The following is a 20,160-nucleotide window of genomic DNA, read 5'->3' as shown; positions in this document are numbered from 1 at the left end:
TTACACTGCCGCGTAAAGTGGGTACGTCATAACATTCCTATGACTTATTCGAGGTGTAATGTTGTACTGAAATCCATTACGCCTTAAGAGAGGTAAGTAATTTGAATTTAAATTTTAAACCATTCCGTATCCGGAGCACCGAGCAAGTTGTATGATCGGTCTGCCTTTCTTGCTTATCTCGAATCTCTCAAATCATTGCACATTCCACTTCATGTAGGATATATACATAGGTCTAGGTTGTCTATTACTTAATATACAAATTATTTAATGTTTATAAATATATAATCTTTGTTCCTAGAAAAAAATGATATCAAGTTATAGTAAATTATGTATAATATAGTCGGTATGCAAAAAAATTATCCTTTTCCTTTCCGAATCCAAATCCCGATTTTTCATAATTTTATATTTATTAATAACATTCATATAAATAACAAACCTGACATTGGCTAATTCTGTGTAAAGCCAGAAGAAGAAAAAAAATTAGGAAAATAACTATTTATTTAACTTGAAATTTAAATCATAACAGCAGTAATTTAAACCCGGAAACTATTAATTCTCAAAGTGTAATAAACGGTTTGCTCCCAGAAACTTCTAAAGACAGATAGGTAGGTACCTATTTGAGCATACGAAGATTTTGATTTTATTGTCTCACGAGGTGTGAAAAGTACTTAGAGTATTGAACTTGGGGGTAGTACTGTCTTAATCCTGGGCGCCTCTAAACCCCGCGCTTCACTCAGGATTCTAGATGCAACACTCTCGCTACGCTCGGGAGCTACTCGAACATCCTTCGTTACGCTTGGGTTTTATCCCGGCGCACGCGAGGTAAGACATTACATTACCCCCCATGTTGAATAATCTATAATATTACATCACACCAACATTGATAGAGAATCCGAGCGTCGAAACACTTCAGTGTTAAAATAAAATGAACCTAAAATTCCTTAATTTAAGCTCAAATTCGTTCATATCTACAACCAGACAGGCTGGAAACGTTGCGAAATTAAAATCAGTGGTACGAATTTTTGACTTAAATGACAAGGTTTAGGTGCATTTTACTGTTACGTAATTGTTTCCATCTGGAAATCTATCAATATTAAACGAGATGTAAAATCTCATACTAAGAGCACTGAACTATGTACTTAGTAGGTACTTACCTAATAAATCCCAAGGGTATGCGTCAACTATGGCGTGAATGACCTTCTATCCTTAATCCGTGCTGACGATGATGGTATGAAGACATTGAGACGACGACGCTATGAACTTAATATTATGACTGTTCGCTCCGATACTGTATTAAGGTCCACTGAAATTATAATTATTTTATGCAATAGCGATTTGTAATATTAGTACCTACTTACTAAGTTATTTGAAAAATAAACGTGAGATTGAATTAAAAGTTTTTAAGTTCAAATTAAAGGTGATCAACATTAATTTAACGGACCGGAAAGACGTGTGAAAACTGGATTTTCGAAAATCTTTCGAATACCTTACGGGACGTCCCGTCGTGATGACCCGTGCAATTGGGTTGAAATATCGACAAATAAAAACATCAAAATTAATTGTGGTATGTAGCCGTTTTTTGCATGGGTAGGCATAGTTAAAGACATGGAGAGTGACATATGCTACTTTTTATCCTGGAAAATCATAAAATTCCCACAGGATTTTAAAAAAACCTAAATCCACGCGGACGAAGTCGCGGGCATCAGCTAGTCTATGTCTATGTGTATACCTACTTGTGTCGTATCTTTTTATTTTCTTTCATTTTATATTTTTCTTAACAAAAAAACAAACTTTCTTTTAACAAAAACTAATCAACGCATACTCCTTAATTGTTCCTTTCCCCTTTATTCCACGTTATGTGTATATTTCTTATTGGCATTGTACTCGGCACAACTCCTATTGTTGTGTCGGCCGGGACAGCGGCGATACAATGAGAACAATACATACACGCGTTGTGTATCCCGGGACCCCAGATTTATTGTTATTGATTGCTCGAGTTAGGTCGCTCAGCTTTGCATGTAGTATGTGTATTAATAATTCTAACTTTTGTTCATGGTTTCATTTTCCTAAAAAAATTCCTATAAAATTCGGTTCATGCAGTGTAGAGTAAATACCTACTTGCTTTTTAGCTGATTTTATTATAATTTTTACCGGGAAGCTCTTTAAAAAAATTGTACGCCACTTCGCTCTTTTTCAGTGAGGCACCCAGTAGCCTCTGTTCTTCTATCACACAGCTTCTGATTACATGTTCATATTATTAACTCGTATTATTTTGTCCTCCTATAAAAAAACATTACTAAAACGCTTACCTAACACGTGTATTATTTTCATTGTAATTTGTATCTTCGAAAGGAGTACCTAGAACCATACAATGCCAATAAAGAATGTGTATGAAGAAAGGGAATAATTTTATGGAGTACCTACCTAGGTATGATAATATATCCCGAGAACATAATAATGTGATTGATTCTTCAACACATGATGATCTATTTTGTGTAGTAAAATATGTATTACTGATAGGTTTTTCACAGTTACCGAAAAGTCCGTGCCGTCAACCAATATATTTAATTTCATATTTTAATAACATCTCAATTGAAAAAACAAGAGGCTTTCGAATCACACCAATCGATGTAAACAAGCGTGTAAAGCAAAACAATCTTAAGCAAGGATCTAATGAGACAACTGGTTGAACTGGTTGATAATACTCTATTGATCGGCCCCTGACGTCACCGCGTTCGCCTCGTGTCCCCAGGGACCGCTCTGCCCCGACCCATGCAAACAATTGACCATGCAGCCTGCAGTGGTAACGGAACGTTTTGATTTAGTCGAAATATCGACAAACTACCAATCAAGTAAACAAATTAGTTGATTAGTAGCAGCGGAAATGAAAGTATTAATAAAAAGCGGTCAAGTGCGAGTCGGACCCGCACACGAAGGGTGTACCATCGTACAAGATAATATAATAAGTACCTACCTACTATGTACTTTTTAATTTATATAGCGGCCATTTTGAAATTTTAATCGTTTAAAAAAATTAAAAAAATCTTTATTAGGGTTCCGTACCTCAAAAGGAAAAACGGAACCCTTATAGGATCACTTTGTTGTCTGTCTGTCTGTTTGTCTGTTTGTCTGTTTGTCTGTTTGTCTGTCTGTCTGTCTGTCTGTCTGTCTGTCAAGAAACCTACAGGGTACTTCCCGTTGACCTAGAATCATGTTTGGCAGATAGGTGGGTCTTATTGCTGGCATTAGGGGATTTTTCTCTTTACATTGCTTGCCTTAACAACTGCTATTTAACTTATAACTGCTAATTAGTTAAAACTGTGTTACAGTTGTTAACGCCCACCTCCAGATTGAGAAATTAAGTACAAAAGAAAAAAGAGCAATGTTAAAAATCAATGAATTGTTGTTCTAGCGGCAATAGAAACGGACACTGAAAATTTCGACTCGCTCTAATCCTAAGTATAATCAGTTCATGAGACAGGTACAGCCCGCTGATTGACATACAGACGGACGTAAAGATAGATAGACAAGCGGACGGTCAGACAGACGGACGGATAGCGGAGGCTGTAATTTAGGGTTCCGTACACTCTTCAGGTACGCAACCCTTTCAACCGGGTGCCGCGTAGGTCAACTTAACTCTTACGATGCTGTAGATACAATCAAAATAAGGAGCTGAAGTAAAGACTTCATACCGCTATGTTTTACCGTAAGATATTGACCGACTAGAAAGAAATAGTGGTGACTAATAATAATGAAAAGAAAAGAAAAATTCAAGTAGTAGGTACTCGATTCGTTCGGTCGTTGTTATATATTTTGGAGATGCCATGAAGGGACTGGCGGGTCTCAAAGACATCCCCTCGCGATATCAAGAGGCTCTCGAATATGAAGCATCTTTCACTGCTAGTAGGGGAGGACAATGATGCATTGCTCTTTGGTCTATTAATACTTGGAGAGCTGTCGTTTTTGTGTTTTTCAGCAATCAAAAGTACTAAAAGTAATTTCGGATGATACGAAAAAAAAAAAATTTCAATTTCGCAATTTTTTGTATCGAACGAAGCTAGAATAAAAATGATAGAAATAAACGTATTTGATACTTAATTACATCTAAAAATAAATTATTAATTTTGCTTTTTTTATTAAAATAGCCAGTGTAGAGGTTGCATCTCTACATCAGCATCTCTCTCTCTCTCCGCTCGTTCCTTCATTGCTGAAGATCGTGGTCCTGGCAAACTGCCCTCGAATGGCTTATCTGTTTCCATCGGCTTCTGTCGGTGGCCATTTTTACAATGTGATGAAATCCACACCTGCTGGACTCCTTTAGCTGGTCGGACCACCTAGTTGGTGAGCGGCCTCTCGGTCTTTTGCCCTCAGTGAAGCCCGTCACTATGAGCTTTTCTAAGCTGTCGTCCCCCCGCCGTATGATGTGGCCGAAATATGAGAGCAATCGTTGGTCTCATTTTCGATTGCTCTCATTGCTACATCAGCATACTAGTACGTAATTATATGAACAATCTGTCTAACTAGGAATAAGGGCGGTTACGCACTTATCCGATCCGAATCCCTGAAAATACGTTCCGAAGACTACTTCGGAACGTATTTTCACGTAGCTTAAGCACTACATCCAACTTTCGTCATCCGTGAGAGTATCTCGGAAGTGCCTCGGATTTAAATTGGACATAGGTACGAGGTAGATATTTCAAAGATATCCACTTAATAGCTTGAATTTGGATCAGAGATCGGATTAGTACGTAAGCGATATCCGAATTCGGTCCGAGTTTTTTATATCCGTATTTTCACGGACTCGGATCGGATTAGAAACTGATCTAAGAATAAACTTATTTGATACTTATGAGGTTTCCAGAAAACAGAGGATTTTAAACTGGACCAAATACATCAATAATGCAATTATTGCCGAGGTATTAATTCTTTTTCTTTCGTTTCAGATGGAAGCTTTGATAAAAGAAATGCAAGATCCAGAGACCGGCGTACCAGTGCGGAGTCAAAAATTATTTCTTAGCTTCATACCTTCTGCTTTCACGGGTAAACTTTTACGCCTAGAGTAGGTATAAGTATAATGGATTTTTAAAAATTCACGCAGGTGAAGATGCGGGCCAACCGGCGGCGTCCGGCACCGCCACCACCAACTTCCCAACTCCGGGCTCCTTAAGTACTACTGAGAATACCTTTCCAGGATAAAAGTAGCCTACGCCACTCCCAGCAATACCTATAATGCGAAAAATCACGTCGATATGTTGCACCCTTTGCGCCTCCCTACCCGCCTTCTCCACTCCTGTCCCGCTGGCGAGTAAATTTAGAATAGAATAGATTTTTGAAAGAGTGTGTGGGTCTTTCGTGAATGGATAAGTACGACGGCCATGATACAGACACAAACTATGAAAAATCTGAGTTTTGGGCTCAGTATCGAATATAGCGTGTCCTGCAAAAAAAATATTAAAATATCTTCAATGTACAGAATTGGAACTGTTACAGTTTTATTAAAAGTATAGATAAGTTGTATGCTATGTCAAACCCCGTCTTTAGTCGTGGTTAGCTAGAAGCAAGCAGCGCCGTCGCGTCTAATTGTAAAATCGATAGCGTAGGTACGACTACAGCTGCTTGCGATGGCAGTTCGCCGTTCTATCGGGATTACATACATTTTCGACTATAAGTAGATAAATATAAATTTTGTATTTCCCGAAGTACTTAGCTCTCAAGGCTAGCACGTTGAAGTGGGCTCACGTTTGAGGACCGATGACGGCCGCTGGAGCCGTAATGCTCACAGAATCAGTACCCAAATTATTATTATCAGTGCAGCCCATATTAGGCGAGAGTGTTTTTGTTTGTTAGTGTGTTGGTTTATTGGTTTGTTGATTTGTCCTTCAATCACGTCGCAACGGTGTAACGGGTTGACGTGTTTTTGCACGGGTATAGTTAAAAACCTGGAGAGTGACATAGGCTACTTTTTATCCTGGAAATCAAAGTGTTCCCACGGGATTTTTTAAAATCTAACGCGTACGAAGTCGCGGGCATCAACTAGTATATTATAATACCTAGTTGATCACGTCTTAGCAAACGGGGTGTAAAGCGCCCCCCTCCCCTGTTAGTTGGAGCGATGGCGATGACATCCTGAAAGTGCCTCGATTCGATGCGAAAGGCCGAGGATGGCAAAGTTGCGCTACTTAAAAGAGTCCAACAGTGGATGCATTTTGGCTGATGATGATGATGTATTTAAAACAGGCAGACCTGCTTCGTGGATTTCTGGAAATCCTTTGCGTCCCCGTCTTTGTAAGTCGACCTCGTAGTTACAGAGTAAACCTACGATTTTTTGTTTTTGTTTTGTGAAATAAAAGTGAATTAGGTGCATGTGACTGACTAAATATTTGGTATGAAATTGGGTTCCGTGTGAATTTTTGGGTGAAGGAAAACATCAGTATCTACCTCCCCTAAGCCCACCTTCAAATTAGTCGCAAAAATATAAAAAAAAAATTAATAAAAAAAAAAAACAATCGATGAACTGACGCGCGGTCGCAGCGCAGGTGTAGCGCTGCAGTCGTACGTTTTTATTATTTGGATTTACAAACCAGCCTCCGCGCGGCACTTTGCAACTTTGAAGGCGCCGTAACCAACGACAAATTTGTTTCAACATAAATTAATATTCTCGAAAACAAAATGTAGGTACAAATTTTATGAAGGGCCAAGTGGGAAAACGTGCATGGATGTAATGAAAAACCCCTTGTCGGTTTTGCTTTTTTATCTCTAGAAATCTTATCAAGGCAATTCTTCTACACCTACCACATATTTTAATGACGATTAAAACAATATGCTAAACATTTTCAATCTTTTGCCCCTTAGAATAACAACTCGCTTTTGCCCCTTGTCTTGTCCTGACTAAACGAATGCGACGCGTCTGCCGTCTAAATTGTAAAATCAATAGAGCAAACAACTACTTATACATTCTGAGAGGGCTTTCACCGCTCTATTGTAATCCGTTATCGTTGATTGCTTTGATTGCATTAGTTATCTTCAAGCGATTACTTTCTTGATCTTTGAGACTTACAAAATAATTTAAAACAAATCAATTATAACAAAGCCAATCAAACTGTTAGTAATTATTTTAATTGTAAGCATTTGATTGTAGTTTTGCACACTTTTCCAATAGCCAGACAACAGTTGCAAAATGGAAAATATGATTGTAATTAAATCTCAAGGTATCACGCAAGAGTAAATCACGCTCGCAAATGGTTTTTCAAATAAAACCTATAAGTAGGTAAACAGGCAAGCGAAGTCATTGAATTTTATCCAAACCAGGGAACTAAAGGGATTTTTTTTTCAGGCTACGATCTTGTCGAATGGCTAATGGAAAGGTTTAATTTAGATGAGACTACCAATGGTGAGTTACGTGGTAAGTACCTACCACACTTTTTTACTACCTAACTTTATTTTCACCTGTTATAGCTTTACTACTTCTCACTAATTTTATTTTAATTATTGTAGCTATTATATAATTATTTGTTAATTGTCCTCTAAATAACTTTATTTTATTCCTTTTCAGTTGAAGCAATAAATTTAGGCAATCAACTCTGCCAATATGGTTACTTCTTTCCTGTCAACGATTCGAAAAACCTTGTGTTAAAGGATGATTCTTCTCTTTATAGATTTCAAGTGAGTATTTAAATGAGATAAATCAAAATATAGTGTAGGTAAGTCTTGTAGAATAAATGCACGTTTATTCCAACAATTCCTGACCCTCACAACGATTGTACCTTTCTACCTACCCAGCATTTCATTTAATTTTGCATGCAGTTTTGAATTTTAATAATAATATTTTATTAGGGCCTTTCTGACTGACAGACACCACACAGCTTTCATTGTGCTAATTTTCAGGAAGGATTTTTGTACAAGATAGGCTTGCGCTCGACGACAATCATGTATAATAAAAAGCTGCAATGCTGAGGTCTAGGTTAGAGCGCGCTTGCCAAGAAGATGCCATATTCTCTCTTGTCTTGAAGGTATAGTAGAAACTCGATTATCCGGCCCTCAGTTATACGGATTCGCGATTATCCGGACTACCAACCGAAAATTGTTCGGCCAAGTGCGAGTCAGACTCGCGCAACGAGGGTTCCGTACTCGGGCATTTTTTCCGCCATTTTGTACGATAAATCAAAAACTATTATGCATAAAAATAAACAAAACCCTGTTTTAGAATGAACAGGTAAAGCCCTGTGAGGGTTGTTGATAATGATAGAATTGATAACTGCTAATGTCCTTCGATAGCTCCTTTAATGATACTAATTGATATTGATAATTGATATGATAATGATATTGATGATGAGTGCGATTCCCGCCGCGGCCGGTGGTGCACTACTCTGTGAACTGCTAGGCGCCAGCACGAGGATTGCGTAAACTGCTGACGCCGCACAGTTCAGTGTTCGGTACACACAGTGTCCCGAACAAGCCCTTTCATATGATATCCCACTTGGTATAGTTATCTTACTTTGAAAATTAAAAATACTACCTATTATGGTGAACTACATAATATGCACAAAACCCGCTTTTCATCATACATTTGATTATCCGGATTTTCGATTATCCGAATCGCTAGCGACAACAATTAGTCCCGTTAATCGAGTTTCCACTGTATTTAGGTTACACGTGGCAGGAAGCACGGATGCCGGAAGGGCATACCACACCTTAGCGTTTCGCATCTGAAACGTAAATCAAAAATGTTGCAAAAATGATAAGATGTCGACAACATAGGGAGCAATGTTCACGGTTTCTCGCTTCTATGCTAGAATACGGTATTTAACTGATTTGACAAAGTCACGTCAAAACGCGCGCTTATTATGCTAAATACTGGAATGTGACGTCACATCATAATGACGTACTTTTTTAGTTTAAAATCGATAATTTAAAATGGTTATCACACTTACAACTAGTGGATTTTACTTATTTTGGAAGATCCTTTATTTAATAATCACTGAGAAATAATTTATTTTTGGTATTAAGTAGTCAAATACCCAATTGTGAAGGAAGAACAAGGTAGTGAAGTTCCAAAGCACACTCTCCAAAATATTATATTCAATAAAAGACCGATAAGCAGCCGACATTGCGTAAGTCCTGCAATTTCGTGTGCGAAAGTCCGTCATCGCCAGTCATTCTTGGATTGGATTTACTTAATAAAACATAAAACAAAAGCAACGAAATGTGATTTCAAAGTTAATTTTATGTATAAAGACATCGCACAAACTCCACAGGCTCCTAGAGTAGGTATTTTTGAATTCTTGTGTGAAATCCGATTCGATACACAGAAAAACTGCGGGCGGCACATACAAGTTTTCGAGAATAATATCTGTCCCGGCTGTACTCACGTGTTTAGTCGACGTTAGCCCGACTAGTTTCGAACCCATCCGGGGTCCTTTTGCAAGGACACCGGATTTTTATAATGGAAATCACTCACGGTAGTTTAAACGCTAAAAAAGATTTCGAGAATTTGAAAGAAGAAATTCAAAAACGTGTTGCTTGGTATCCATTTATGCAGCTGCAACCCGGTAAACCTACAACCAACAACCAATAGCAGATATGAGCAAGTTTGGAGATCACACACCGATTGCTCATACGTGGACCTTACTTGCTGTCCAAACATTGATGACAAGTAGCTTTAGTGCAACTAATAGCCAGCAGGCCTATTCCGTATCTCAGCGGACCAGGGTACAATAAAAGTACCTATTTATCAAAATAAGTAAGTTACGGTGTCCACTGCATACCTTGCTATATATTATGTTACATACTATCCCGTGTTATCTAGAAGAGGTGCTTGTGATGATAGGTGGTTGCCGCAGTAATGTTAAGAATCAAAGCCAAGGAGATACGGAATAGACCTGCTGATTTAATCAGCTTATTTAATTGGTTCGCAATGTTTTGTCTTTCAGAGTCCTTACTACTGGCCATGGCAAGGCCCGCGCGTGGCCGGCGCAGGGACCTGCGCGCCGACGGTGGGCCCCGACAACGTGGAATACGCCATCTACCTCGTGAAGCGCACGCTTCGCAACAAGCAACGTCACGGCCTAGAGGAGTACGAACAGGAAGCCCTCGCCAATCTCAAAAAGAATCTCGCTGCGAAGTGGGACTTCATCACTATGCAGGCTGAGGAACAAGTGAGAGCTCGTTCACGCGGCAACATCTTGTTCTTTACAGGAACAATTTTTTGCAGGATGGCGTTCATGTTAAACTTGTAATTTATCGAAACACTTCCACTACTAAACACGATCCTCTATGAAAGTTGAGAATCTAGCATTTATTTATATATTGACTAGCATTCATACGGGAATACGGGTATTCTATTTATAAGATGAAGCATAAAAACCTATCAAGTTAAATAATGCTATTCGGTTTTGTCATGCACTGAATTATACCTACTGTCCCATAAAAAGTATGATTCATATACGAGTGATCGTGTGCAAAACAGGATAGAAACTATCATATGCCATCATCATACAACATCACTATAAGTATATTAAAAAATTATATTGTGGAAACTGGAAACCAGTAAAAACCTGGTCCTGCAGAATTGGACGGGCGTAGAACCGAGCCGTAAATTGAATGTGTTAGAGCGATCTCATGATTTTTTTTAATCTTGCTCATTTCATGTATCGATGTATCGATGTGGTCTTTGAATCGAATCTTGTCTGCAATCTTATACATATTTGCAATTTTGCTTAATTTAAGGGGAGTCCTATAAATTCTTCTTACCACGTTTAAAAAAATATACCATAAAAATTAAATTGTGCTTACGATCGGCAATTTTATTGGTCCGAATCATCGTAGAATGTTTTGCATCTTCATAGACAATCTTTTGTTTTCCTAACTAATGTAGATATTCTTACCAGGTGCGGTTAGCGAAAGAGCGGAAAAAGGGTGACAAAATAGTGAGCGATAGTCAAGAACGGGCGTACTGGAGGGTTGCCCGACCACCTCCTGGCGTGCCGAGCGCGCTGGAACCGTGCCCTGTGCCTGTACGAACAAGGCAACCTAAGCCTAAGAAACGTACGATAGAACAAGTTACTCGAGAGGTACGTACCACAACTAAAACTCACAACACCTTCCTCTGATCAACGTAGAAACATGTCGAACTACCTTACCTGGAATGGAATCCTGAACCATTGAATACCTCTAAAGCTATACGGTTAAAATACGGATCAATACAGAGGGTACGATGTACGCGACAGGCCGAGATGGCAATTGGGGTGGGAATGCGCCGCACACCCACACACCCCCGCAGTATCCCGGTGCGGGATAGTGCGGGTGTGCGGATAGTCTCCCCGTCTCATACCCCGATTGCCTCAACCTGTCGCGTACTACACCTATTCGTATTTTAAAATTTGAAAACAAATTCAGAAATAACAGAAGTAAAACACAGAAGTAGGAATCAGCTTATTACTAAGTGACATCTACGAGCATGCTTCATAACATAGCGGCCTAGTACCAGTCGATAGAAGTCAAAATACTAAGTAGAATAAAATCCCACCGATCCATTATAAACAAATGAGATTAACATGACGGAGAAATTAAAGGTAAAAAGAAAGAAAAAACGTTTATTCCATGTTCGTGCCACACATCACTAGTTGAACCTACTTAAGGGTTTCGTTATCCCGGCGCCATTAACACTTGATCATTAAAGCCTAAAGGTCTCAAGCAAAAGAAGCGCTAGAATAAACTATGTCATATAACCACAACCCGAAAAAAAGGTCCCAACTTAGCATGATGCTGTACACCTTATAATGTAGGTACATTTTGTTATTACAGATTGAACACCTAAAAGCGAGCCTGGACCGCACGAGAGTGAAGACTTCTATTGCCCTTGAGGCCCTTATGGCCTATTCAGAGACCTTCGCTCCGTACGATGCCTGGCTCACGCCGCCGCAACCTTCTAACCCCTGGATCACTGAAGACACTCTCTTCTGGCAGATCAATAGCCCAATGTAAACCCCTTTTTAAATGTTGTATAGAAGCAGGCGTTGTTTTGGTTCATTGTAACCCCTTTTTAATTAATTACCCGACCAACCGAAATAATTATTCAATCAGATCCGTATCTTTCGTTGTGCTACTTGCAACATTGTTATTTATGAAAAAAATACCATTATACCATTTTAGTCGAATAACAATGTTGCTAGGGAATTTATCGACAGATAGGATTGGCCGTAAAAGAAGGTAATACATATAGTACGCGACAGATCGAGATGGTAATCGGGGAGGACACGCCCCGCACACCCGCACAGCTCAGTGCGGGCGAGCGCGGGTGACGTGCGGGTGTGTAATTAAAAACGAAAAAGCCGGTTTTATCCATGTTTATCGATAATTTTCATGGTCGATAATGTCCAATAAGAAAGTTTTAGTTTTTATATTATCTACAACTTTTACATTTGACTTTTTTCGACTGATTGCATAGTTTACCTACCCGTAAAGCGCAAAAGCAAATATCCGCCCTTACGCACGCCGCCATCCACCTCCCTTCTGGGACTTTTACTCAGTCGGGTCGATTTTTCCTTTATTACTTACACCATTAACTACCTACATTTTCCAACCATTCGTATACTATTAAGATTTTTTTGCCTTAAAAATTATCGACCCTGGTCTATATTATAACAATTACCTAACACATTATTACTTGCCCAATTTCATGATTAACGGGAGTTACCAACCAACTCTATAGATGGGTTGCTTCACGGACAGACACGACAGACAGGCATTGAATATAAGAGCTTCTATTTCTCTGGAGATACGTAGGCACCGAGTAGAAATGTAGGTAACCCTAAAATTTAGATTTTTTTCCAACTACATGAAAATAGCTGATTTTCTCAATTTGGATTCCTTTTGATTTATTATAGAGTCGAGGTACCGAGCGAAAAGCGTGTACAACGATGGGCTCTATCAATAGAGGAACTGGTGTCTGACCCCACTGGCCTTCAAGAGTTCACTAGTTTCCTTCGCAAAGAATATTCACACGAAAACATACGTTTCTGGCTTGCGGTCATGGACCTACGGCGAAGTAGTACTAAACAAATACCCAAGAAACTAGAGGATATTTACGAGTAAGTACTAATTCAACAAATACTTGCTATAGGAAATGTTTTTAGTTATTTCCTGATACAAAGCTAAGTAATAAACCGCAGAAAATAAATTTTTCAAGCTCATGATTTTTTTTTGTCGTTAGCCTAAAAAATAATTAATTTAGTTGTTTGTAGAAGGCACGCTTCTTTAGCAATCTGTTACACCCAGAGCAGAATAACGTAGACTTTGTAATCGTACAAAAGATCCAAAAAATTTAAGTGCAGTCACTTCGGCTTGAAAGCTCTATAGTGATCAAAATACAAAATCAGTATCTATACAAAGAATTATATATAATTAACTAGCTGCCCCGGTGAACGTCGTACCGCCTTACAGTCGATTCTTTTTCAGGATTTTTTTTTAATTTTTCCACAATCCATCAGGAACCATCCTCGTACTTCAAGGAATATTATAAAAAAAGAATTAGCGAAATCGGTTCAGCTGTTCTCGAGATTTGCGATGAGCAACACATTTGGTGATTCATTTTTATATTATAGAATAGATTTAGCGTATACATGCACAATACGCGAAACAAACGACACGCCGGTGATGGGTTGAGCTGTGAGCATGATGATAATGATGTTCTTCAGGGAGTTCCTAAAACCCGGTGCGCCGTGCGAGATTAACATCGACGGTGCAACCGCAGAGCGCGTGGCCGAGGGCATCCGGAGTGGCTCCCGGTACGCTCTGGACCACGCCGCAGACCACGTGTACGGGTTGCTGCTCAAGAAGGACTGCTACCCGCGGTTCATACGCTCCGATCACTTCCAGCGGCTACTCACCGAGGGACGGAACGTGTACCAGAAAAAAGCGAAGTGAGTATTCAATTACTAGTGACAACGAAGTGTTGTAAGGATTGGTCGATATAAGATCCCAAGTATGTAGCCCAAACTAAGCCGTTGATTACGTCTATAGTATGAGGGGTCTGCTTATTGCTCAAACATACTTATTTAGAGACATACAAACAGGGATTCATACATAGACTGCTAAAATCATAACCTTCCTTTTGGCTTTGCCGTATTCGGGTAATTAGGCCTGCTTTCTACGGTTCATTCGTTTGTCTCACTATTATAATGGTGTCGCTTTTACAGATTCTGGACTGACCTGACATCTTAAGACTGTAGATCTCTACTGATTGTATGGTTATTACATTATATAGATTTTTCAATTTCGGCGGGCAAGTGAAGAAGAAGCCTGGTTCGACGAGCGGCAGCGGCGGCAGCGGCGGCGGCGTGGCGCTGTCGCGGCGCCGCGGCTCCGACCGCTCGCTGTCGGGCTCCGCGCACGAGCTGGCCGTGTGCGCCGCGCAGCCGCCGCGCGCGCCCGAGCCGCCGCCCCACAGCCACTCACAGTCCAACCTTTGCGACATACCCTTTCGGTGAGTGCATGACGAATCGTTGTTATCCAACTCCACAGATCGAGTGCCACGAATAATTCTGTTAAACGCTTTCAGGGATCCACTCGATGATGACACGGCGGATGTACTTCCATGGGAGAGTTCGTCGAGGGAATGTCCGTATGGAGCGACGAGAAAGCGGCAAGACTCGACTGCCGATTCCGGGAGCTCGTCGTCGGACGTGAGCGCGGCGGTGGGTGTGAGCGAGCGCATCAAGCGCCTGCCGCAGCAGAGCACGCTCGACGGCGGGTTGCGCGGCGCGCCGCCGCCCTTGCGCCGCCTGTCGGCCGTGGAGCCGCGCCACCTGGCCCCGCTCGCCTCACCGCCACACTCGCCGCGCATGCCGCGCGTCGCACCCGGCCCGCCCACGCCGGCACCAATACCGTCGTACCACCCTACGCCCACCATCAGCGTCAGCTCCGCACCGGACGAGGAGTTGGCGGGCTCGCCCTCGCAAACCGCTTCGCCGGAAGATCGTCGCTCCCTGGCGCACTCCGAGGAGCCGTCCTCGGTGTTCGCATCGGCGGACGTCACGCCCACGGAGCCGGCTCTTGCCTTCGCCGATCGGTGTACGATGGCCATCGACGAGGACGCTGCGACCGACATCGATGGTTCAAAATCAGAAATATCTGATGTAAAATTAAAAGCGATCTCGGATGACACGGCAACCCTGACCGCGTCTATCGGCTCGTGCGACGAATCGCGAACGGAATCCAAAGAAGAATCGCATGCGGATTCCAAGGAGGAGTCGACGAGAACTTCCGACAATGAACCTGCGTCCGTGCGTCTCCCGCCATCCCGGGAAGCGTCCGTATCCTTAGAGAGCAAGTCGACCCCGAGTAGAGAGGTCGGGGATGTTAAGAGAAAAGAAGACGCAGCTAGTCGGATGGAAGGTGAACCCGCGAGTGTTGTGAGTAGTGCGGTTCCGGTGCCGGAGCCCAATAAGACGAACGTTCCGGAGGCGACGGCCGCGCCGAGTGCTGCTCTGGTGGCGCCGCTCGCGGTCTGCGAAGACGTCGGCGTCGACGACGACAACGCAGACAAAGTGCCTTCGCTGCCACCGCAGAGAGTCTCCGGAGATTCCAAGGCGGCGTCCGAGTCTGACGCGTTGAAAAAAATTGCTCATAGAGACGAACTGTCGTCAGTTTCTGAATCTGATATAGTTAAGCGTGAAAGTAAAAGCGGAGTCAGTGAACGTAAGCAGCGAAACGACATTTGTCCCTGGGAGGACGAGTAAGTACTCCGAGATCGGCTTTCACAGATATAGTATACCTACTAGTAGTATTGTAGTTTGTGTTGATTGACTGGTACCGTGTAGATGTCACCGTAGTCATAGAAGTAGTTCAGTAGCCACTAGCTGTTCTTAATGTAAATGGTTCACATGACAATAAAACAATTTCCATAAACGAATCTAGTACCTACACGTATTTGGTACATAAAATAAAGATTTAGTTCACCTATTAGGTATATTTAAGCTTTATCTATCTAAGGTACAACATATTTTGAGTCCAAACAATTCAAAGTTTGCTTATTTCAAGATTTTGTTTTGCTATACCTATTATGTGGTCTTAGGTCTTAATCAGTCTCACCCTACACATAGTTATATTTGTATATTTTGTTTTGTTTTGTAGTCACACTTTGTTATTAGTTGTTATTATTAAGACAATTTTAATTATTTTGTAATTATTTTAATTGATATCAGTCTACCTCTATTTTGGACTATAAGTAACGTAAAGTTAAAAGCATCAATATTAAGGAAAATTTTATGTTATATTGAAGCTTTTATCTTTTAATAAATACTTACTACATAATTACATATGAGCTGTATATAAAATTCTTTTCTAATTCTTATTTTGTTTTTATTTTTTATGGCCTAAGTAGGTCTCTACTTCTTCGCCATAAAAATTAATCTTTTTGGGTTTAAGTAGTTTAGATCGGTGTGCACTAATTTTGATTTACACACTTTCGAGCATATTTTTTAAGCTAGGTAGGTATTTAACTTTATGCAAAGTTTACCTATCTATATTTGCTAAAGTTAAATAGGTATTTTACAGACGCAGACTTATGATCTTCTTTGAATTATACGACTATAATATTATTATCTATCTTAACTTATCTAGTTAGTGTCGCCCGTCTCAAATAAAATGGTTACCTAAGTCAATATTTCATGTTAATTAGGTAGGTACTTTATTATCAAATAATTCATTATTAATAATTCAAAATATTTTGCCAAGACAACAGGAGGAGCCAAGGACAGTTTGAGTCTTCTACTACAGACCCGCTAATAAGTACCTTGTATGCAAATTTTTAAACACAATAAATACTGTGAGAAATCGAATGGGTGCTGTACTAGATTGAGATCTATAGAGCACGACACTGTTAAAAATATATGGCACTATGGCATAAATCTGTCTCGTTTTAACTGAAATTTAAGTCTGAGCAAAGTCAAAGTTCGCTCTATAGATCTGAGCCTTAATCATTAGAGTCGTCTCTTGAGACGCTTCAGTATAAGGTGGACCGTGAATGATTAAGATTCGAAATTCACATTGGATCACTCTTTTAATGATATGATTTTTCTCATTTATGATCACTGCACGCGATCGGACGGAAGAGACCTCGTGGAAGAAGTCCTGTCCTGGAAATGCAGAAAAATGGAAGATTCATGTGTTTGAATAATAAAAGCGACATACTTTTGAGTGCAGTCCGACTTCTTTTCCTCCCTCACATTTTCAAGTACCTACCCTCTATTGTCAAATGTTTGATTACATATTTATTATATCAATTTATGTATTACAGATTTCCATGACCTATATTATTTTAAAAAGTATAAGAAAGTGTAAGACAAACCGTATTCTTTTTGTACCGATCTCATTGATAAAAAGACTCTTTCTTTTCCAGGAGTTCCTGCGAGACCGACGCTCCCTTTGTTAAAACTTATTCAACGCTCGGTTATTTATAATATAATTTGTGTAGGCGAATCTCGAGAATATTTTATGATGTCAGGGTTATAGACAAAATATTTAATTTTTTATCTTAGGCCCTATGTTTCCATTCTCACAGAGTTAGAGCATTATTGTGTAATTATATGAATATTTTGAAGTAAATGATCGTTAATTATTAGAATTATGCGTTTCATTTAAAGCGGGGTCGCCTCGCAGATACAATAATGGTCAATGAGAAAGCTTTAAAGAGCACAGCAATGCTCGATAACGTGAAACGTCGAACGTGTACCTACCTACCTACCTACCTACCTAGAAAGTAATGATTCTTATTTAGGTAGTACTTAAAAATTCTTTGCTTAGGCGTTAGGCATTGGTTTTATAATTGCCATATTATATAATATACAATATACATATATACGGCATACCTACCCTACCCGGTACCCCTTACAAGTTCGCCCGCTTCCATCATAAATTCATCACTTACCGCTTGGGGGGTGATTCATCAATTCAACGCTGAATGGTAGCCATAGAGCTCATTTGACATTTATTTTTAATTTGTTGATGGTTTTCTATGAGAAAGTATTTTAATATCACTCGGTGAAGCAGCAATGTATCTGTTCCGGTAAAGTTGGCTGTATATTACGTAAAGCATGTAGGCAAATATGTACCTACCTATTATATAATATATTAAAAAAACTTACTTAAAAATATTACCATTGTTTATTGAGGAACAACACAATAATAATTAATTAATTAATAATAGGTTATCCAAACAAATAATACTGCTTTATGCTTATATAGATTAGGTACACCGAATTTCAATCAGTGGGGTGATGATTCGAATTTATCAGTTCCATACAAAATAATTGAGAAATTCTTATGAAAATCAAACCTACAACTAAAGCCTTAAAGGTTATAACTTCTTTTAGAATACGTCACGGCAAATTCCATCAACGCCCATTTTCTGTCCTGGTGGGCAATTTCCTGGTACTTGGATCATGTTCCTCAGTTGCATGGTGCCTGCTTCTATGGGAGGTTCTTCGATGGAGTTGGTCGTTGTTTCTTTGGTTTCTTCAGCAACTTTGGCCTTTGCGTTCTCTACTTCATCGGGGAAGACGATTCGTTCATTGTCGGCCATTGCTCTGAAACTGATTAAAAATATTTTTTACGAAACAGCTTACTTAGCAGACATAAAAGCATGGGTACCATGGGTGTAAGCTGGCACTGGTAAGAAGCGGCAGACAACTATACTTTTCCAAATGGATAGGGGAATGGATGGATGGAAATTCTACAAAAAGCTGGACTAAAGAATAAGTAAGTTATAAGTAAATTCATTGCATAATATTATGATGTATTATATCGTATGACATCTCGTATACAGTACCTACACGGCAGAAAATAATGTACATCGACCTTTTAGAATGAGGTTTCGGCTTTGTAGAGAGTAGAGAGTTGTCTCTGTCACTCATACCTATGTGATGTTTTGTCGTTCTCAACGACAGAGACAATGCTCTACAAAACCGCTATATCTCTTTCCAAAGGTCGATGTACACATTATTTTCTGCCGCGTACTGTAGGTACCATTTGTAAAAACAATTAAAATTATACGTACATAAATCAAAGTAGGTACCTAACAAAATAAGACTGTAATTTTTAGCTAACAAAATTATTTTGAAACATTAGAACTGATAAACATCATTACCTACATGACGAGAAACAAGTCCAGTGGTCTATTTTAGCCAATTTCCAAAAAGAAGGAGGTTCTCAAATCTTAATTGGATAATTATATAAAAGTTACCTACCTATGTATTAACTGTAAACGCAGGATTTCTTTGAGTCTCTCTCTATTATCAACAGCGGAAGTTTAAATTTACACAGTTAAACGTCCAAGGCTTGGTCAAACATTAGCATTGCTCTTGATTGAAAAAACAAGCAAAAAGTACTTAGGTAAGCCAGATGTAAAAACCTCGTCAAACTGCGAATTTTTTATCAGAACTAGATTCGATTGGGCAAAAAGCCTTCGAAGTCACGAGTCTAAATAAACGGAGATCAGAGCTGTGCTAATGACATTAGCGTCCTATTCGGGAGGTCAAGGGTTCGATCCCGCGCACGCATCTCTAATTTTTCACTGATGGGTTGATCATGATCATGATGATGATGATCCAGTACCTGTCGTAGGTACCTACCTACTTAGAAATTGCTATTGAGATCATTTTTTTTTATCTGACATTTTGTAAGGGGCTTTTACAAATAATCTTATTGAGATCATAAAGTCATTAAAAAACAATTTATGCGGATATAGACACTTGTTGCGGGTAGGTAATTAAGTATAGTTATAAATAAAGATCATATTTTGTACGTCTACATAATAACATTAAATTAAGTATGGTATTTACTCTCACACAAAGATCATAAACTTGCAATTTATTTTGTACTAGCCTAGATAGATAGACTTAAAATGCAGTTTAAAAAAATCCACGTGCAAACAATCGGAATTTATGTGTGGTATCTACCTACATCGTAAGAAATGTGTGATACAGCCTTGATGATGTTAGTTATTTATGTCGAGAGATCCGGGTTCTTGGTCCTTGGATCCTTTGGCTCTCACATATTTATTTGTCAGATAGACCATATTATGCCGTAAATAGGTACATACTTAACGATTAACGACACACAAAACAAACTTCAAAAATATTAGTTCCGTCACTTTAAAACTTG

At 39.5% G+C, this 20,160-nt stretch overlaps 1 protein-coding gene across 9 annotated transcripts in view; it reads left to right on the top strand.

The window, feature by feature from the left end:
- LOC117996669 (uncharacterized) overlaps window positions 1-17,623 on the top strand; it is a 40,528-nt gene extending 22,905 nt beyond the window's left edge. For 6 of the 9 annotated variants that reach the window (XM_069509608.1, XM_069509602.1, XM_069509607.1 and 3 more), the window contains 11 exons: window positions 4,944-5,040; window positions 7,334-7,402; window positions 7,553-7,662; window positions 9,930-10,154; window positions 10,887-11,069; window positions 11,803-11,978; window positions 12,885-13,088; window positions 13,695-13,919; window positions 14,264-14,482; window positions 14,558-15,733; window positions 17,399-17,623. In XM_069509608.1, the coding sequence (XP_069365709.1) occupies window positions 4,944-5,040; window positions 7,334-7,402; window positions 7,553-7,662; window positions 9,930-10,154; window positions 10,887-11,069; window positions 11,803-11,978; window positions 12,885-13,088; window positions 13,695-13,919; window positions 14,264-14,482; window positions 14,558-15,733; window positions 17,399-17,459 (2,745 nt within the window). In that variant the 3' untranslated portion in view covers window positions 17,460-17,623. Of the gene's footprint in view, window positions 1-4,943; window positions 5,041-5,077; window positions 7,264-7,333; window positions 7,403-7,552; window positions 7,663-9,929; window positions 10,155-10,886; window positions 11,070-11,802; window positions 11,979-12,884; window positions 13,089-13,694; window positions 13,920-14,263; window positions 14,483-14,557; window positions 15,734-17,398 lie in introns of those variants that run through there. The other 3 variants (XM_069509606.1, XM_069509610.1, XM_069509609.1) reach the window with 3 other exon arrangements.
- The last annotated feature ends 2,537 nt before the right edge of the window (window positions 17,624-20,160 follow it).

The sequence above is a fragment of the Maniola hyperantus genome, chromosome 3 (genome assembly GCF_902806685.2).
Source record: "Maniola hyperantus chromosome 3, iAphHyp1.2, whole genome shotgun sequence".
NCBI classification, from domain to species: Eukaryota; Metazoa; Arthropoda; class Insecta; order Lepidoptera; family Nymphalidae; genus Maniola; species Maniola hyperantus.
Note: the sequence above shows the minus strand (reverse complement) of the source record. Positions and strands in the feature narration are given on the sequence as shown.